At 33.2% G+C, this 4,578-nt stretch overlaps 1 protein-coding gene across 3 annotated transcripts in view; it reads right to left on the reverse strand.

The window, feature by feature from the left end:
* LOC102016365 (solute carrier organic anion transporter family member 1B3) overlaps positions 1-4,578 on the reverse strand; it is a 91,251-nt gene that overhangs the window by 40,564 nt on the left and 46,109 nt on the right. For all 3 annotated transcript variants that reach the window (XM_005379055.1, XM_013511267.1, XM_013511266.1), the window contains 4 exons: positions 3,985-4,117; positions 1,678-1,790; positions 430-576; positions 132-230 (listed from right to left, as the gene is read on the reverse strand). In XM_005379055.1, the coding sequence (XP_005379112.1) occupies positions 132-230; positions 430-576; positions 1,678-1,790; positions 3,985-4,117 (492 nt within the window). The remainder of the gene's footprint in view (positions 1-131; positions 231-429; positions 577-1,677; positions 1,791-3,984; positions 4,118-4,578) is intronic.

A 4,578-nucleotide genomic window follows, 5' to 3' on the forward strand; every position in this document is an offset into this window, starting at 1 on the left:
AAAAAAATAAAAATAAAGAAAATTTGAAAAAAGGTAAGTAAGCAATACTGAAAGATTTCATTCAATTACTATTGAATGATGTCAAGTCCTTGAGAGATTTTACCATGCTAATTTGTTCTAATTGTACTTACTTGGATCAACAAATCCAACATCCACATACATTTTAGCAAACACAGATGCCATTGTGAAGGCTAAGATTGGGCCAAAAACTGCTAGTGAATTCAGACTACCTGAAATATTGTAAAACAAATATATCAGATTTTAAGCATTCATGATTCTTATCCAACATGTTTTTAGAAGTAGTATTATACATTTCTCCCAATTATTTTTTTCAGTTAAAAGGAATAGCAATAGTGATAACAGAGGCATTGTTACTTCAAAAGCAGACCAGAGAAAGTTCTCATTCAACCTAACATTTCTGTGAATTACCTAAATAAACAGAGGATTGCCCTTCTTTTGCAAAGTCATCAAGGTAAGAAATTCCCAGTGGTGCTATAGGGGTTTCCCCTATTCCACGAATCATGTTACCCATTAGGACATAGATCCACATGTATGACTCAGATTGCTTCTCACAGCCTATGTAGACAAGAGAGTGTTTTATTGTAAGCAGTAATTTAAAGACCAAATTCCTATCATGAACTCAACTACTTTAGAGCCCTACTTAGTTCTAATTTTGGTTTTTTCTATTCATATTCACTTAGTAGAGTTTGGTAGCACAGATAAGCACACAAAAAAAGAAAACAAGTAAAAATTATCTGAGATTCTACTACACTGAAATAGTCATGGCTAATGTTTTATTACATATCTTCTACATGTTGGTGCACATAAAAATATACATAATGCTCATTATGCATACATATATTATAGACTTAAATATCCAGTTAATAACAATATCTGCTTTTACAGTTAACATTGTATTCTGGCAAGCTTGCCATGCTTTTACCCCTCATGTTATCTTTCATACAGGAATTTTAATGAACGTACAGTACTGTCCTGAATAACAATTTCAATCAAGCATATATTTTCAAATAGCAAAATATTCCTAATTTTAAATTCTGTCCAACAGGGTTGACTTAGTAGTAAGTGTAAATAAGTTTTTGTGTACAATGTCAATTATATCCATGAGATTAATCAGTAATAGTAGAATAACTACTAGTAGACTAATAAAGAGGGATATTTTTGTTCTTGAATATACATTGACAGCATCCAAAAAGTTACAAATTTACACCCTCCCAACAATATATTAAAAATGTGAAATATTTTCCTCTCTTTAATCTTTTTCCTGTGTTACCCTTTATCCTATCTAATAGATAGAAAGCACTGTAATAATATAATGTCTTATTATAGTATATGATTTGTGTTAAAGCAAATCAAAAATGCTTGGTACCGTAGTTGACAATTCCCCAAAAGGTAAGTTTCTATACATATTTAGACTGGTTCTTGCTCCTTAATTTCAAATGCACATGTTCTTCACCAATTTCTTACTTAAATCCCACTTTTTCATCTACTTCTAAAAGTTCTCTATACAGTTTATATTAATACTATGATGTTGTCTGTAGATAAAAGTCAAATATTTCCCTACCTATCTTTAATCAATATTTGCTAAGAAATACCACAACCAGTTTATAAATCAGTTTTATATTTTAGGGTACTTTTACAATTACTACTAATTCTTACCTTTTCCCACTATTTCAGTTGGTGTTTCAGTAAGTGATGACGTTTCACCAGTTAAACAAGTAGATAATGAGTTCTCTGATGCATTATCATGGGTTTCTGTAGAATACCTGTAACTGTGAATATATCACTGCATTTTTCCTTATCTGCAACATACTTTTATTGTCCCAGAAAACCTGAGGAATATTTTCCTTTATTTCTACTTCACTTTTCTCCAAATTATCAAACTCCTCTATACCTATATCCAACCGGTGCTTTAGGAGAGATAAAGGGATGGGAGTATCCAGTAAGAAAGCTCCATGGGCAGGGTGAATTGTTGCCTAGTTCTCAACCTAAGACTGGCTGTATTCTGTTCAAGGTATGAAATAGCTTGTCAGTCCTTGTTCCTTTGAATTATTTGCAAAGATGATCACAGTCTAAACTTAACAATAATAGCTGGGAGTGGTGGTGCACGCCTGTAATCCCAGCACTTGGGAGGCTGAGGCAGGAAGATTGTGGTGATTTTGAGACCAGCCTGGTCTACAAAGCGAGCTCAAGGCCAGCCTAAACTGCATAGCAAAACCCTATCTCAAAAAAAAAAAAAAAAAAAAACAAAAATAAAAAATAAATTTAACAATAATTTATGATAACACTTAAATATTTTAGAGTGATCTTCTTCTAATATGTGATGGTTCATTTACATTTTTATCAACAACCTGATTTGTTTTCATGGATGGACACATGCACTTTAACATTAAACTCTTCACAAATTGGGGAAAAAAGTCTAATATACTTCAACTTGATGAGGAAAAATTTAATAAGATTAGCAGAAATGGAGTTAGACTAGAGATAAATGTTGATACCTAAAAATATTGAAATTACTGGTATCTCCTACAGCAGCAGAACTGAACACCAGGCATTATGCACCACTTCAAAAACTTGAAATAAATGCATAATTTTTGTAGTTAGGGAATTTCACATTATGTAACATAAATATACATGATAAAAGATGCAAGTTTAATACTCAAGGCCTTGAGTTGTCATAAAGCAAAAAAGGATCAGTTTTGCTTGAAGGTAGGGAAGAGGGTAGACTCAAATTTCCTATAAGGGTGATGTGTGAGATGGACAGAAGTTTCATAGGTGGATAAAGGAAGGAAAGCATTCAAGGCTATAAAAATGATACATGCAAAAGTATGATACGATTTTGCATCTGAAGTCTTTGAATGTGGTCTCCAATTAGGCAAAGCAATAAAGATGAAGCTAGGTGTAAACATTAGGAGTAGTAATATCATAATTAGAGAAGCTCTTATAAAATCAAATGTAAAAAATTGAAGCTGATATTGTGAGCAAAATGTATGATTGTTGAATTTGGCAATGAGTAAGCCCTTTTCTTGGACAGAAATGGCTCATTATTTCTTAATATACATTGTTCTCTCCTTCAGCAGTAATTGAAGTTGATCTCTAGGTGGGAACATGGCACACCAAAAGGTCTTTTCTATCTGTGTGAAAACGGAGCTAACATATGGGCATTGTGAAGTTGGCAGAGATGTTATGCATCTGAAATGTCTCTTAGGCTTCATCTTGTGTGTACGCCTCCTCCTCCTTCTCCTTTTTTTCTTCCTAGCTCCTGTTGCCTGGACCAACACTGACACAAAGACTGTGAGGCCAAAAACATACATAGAAGACCCAAGATGATGAAAAGAAGCAGCACCATGCTTTTCACATTGACTGTGAGGTGAAAATGAAGCTTCATTCTTATGTGAGCAGTTCCTATTCTAAATTCTTTCTCATGAGAATCTGATTCTAATCTCAGCTACACAGCGACCTTAGGAAGAATGACTTTGGTGGAATGCTTGTGCAAAAACCCACACTTGAGGAAGTTGAGTAGTGAAGTTTTATTGAGTGTAATTTAAGTCTTATATGACAAGATATGAACTACATTTGTTATACCGAGACAAAGAGTTTATATCCTATGAAACTATATCCTTTATTTAGTGCTATGCATATTTAAATCTATGAAAACCATGATTAATAAAATATCTGGTGAATTATTACATACAAAACACACCAATCTCTATATATTTTTCTGTTTTTTAAGACAGGGTCTCAGTCTATAGTGTAGGCTGGCCTTGAACTCATGTAGATCCTCCTGCCTCAGCATCCCAAGTGCTGGTGTTACAGGTATGTACCACCATGCCTGATTTCTATATATATATTTTGAATACTCTTCTCTAAATTCATAACTTCCAACTTAAAAAAAATAAAAATGAAACTGTATTACTGATTGAGATAATAATGAAGGTTAAGATCACAGAGCTGTTTAACACTTACTATCCCATGAAGAAATGAGGCAAAGCAGTCATAATACTTCCGACTCCCATAATGGCACAACCTATTCCAATTATCTTCGGTCTGTGTAGTTTGGATCCAAAGTAACTGACAAACACGATCACAAACAAGTTTCCTGGAAAGACAGCAAAATTATATTGGCGTGATCCATCCCAGCAAATACTGACTATAACCCATAAAAATGAAGATCCAAGTGGATGCAAACAGAGTATAAATATGGTACCTTTCCTCAAACATTAGATAGCTTAATTGAGGTGAAACTCACCCAACAGTAGTTATTGAAAGGTTTATTAGGCTACTAATAAGAAGAATACATTTTAATAAATGACATAAATACTGCATATGTTATTAGATTTTTAGAAATCTAGAGTAGGTTTTAAATACTAGAGAAATTACTTGAAACATTTGCAACATTAGTGAAGCAGAATTTTAGAAAAATTGAAATTAATTATCTGGGTTTTTTTAACTTCTGTTATGTCCCTGCCATGGTGTCCAGAGCCAGAAATACAATAATAACAATAAGAATAATAATGATAGGAAGAAGAAGGAGAAGGAGGAGAAGGAGGAAAAGGAGGA

The sequence above is a fragment of the Chinchilla lanigera genome, unplaced genomic scaffold (assembly GCF_000276665.1).
Source record: "Chinchilla lanigera isolate Chin_1 unplaced genomic scaffold, ChiLan1.0 scaffold00012, whole genome shotgun sequence".
In the NCBI taxonomy this organism is placed as follows: domain Eukaryota; kingdom Metazoa; phylum Chordata; class Mammalia; order Rodentia; family Chinchillidae; genus Chinchilla; species Chinchilla lanigera.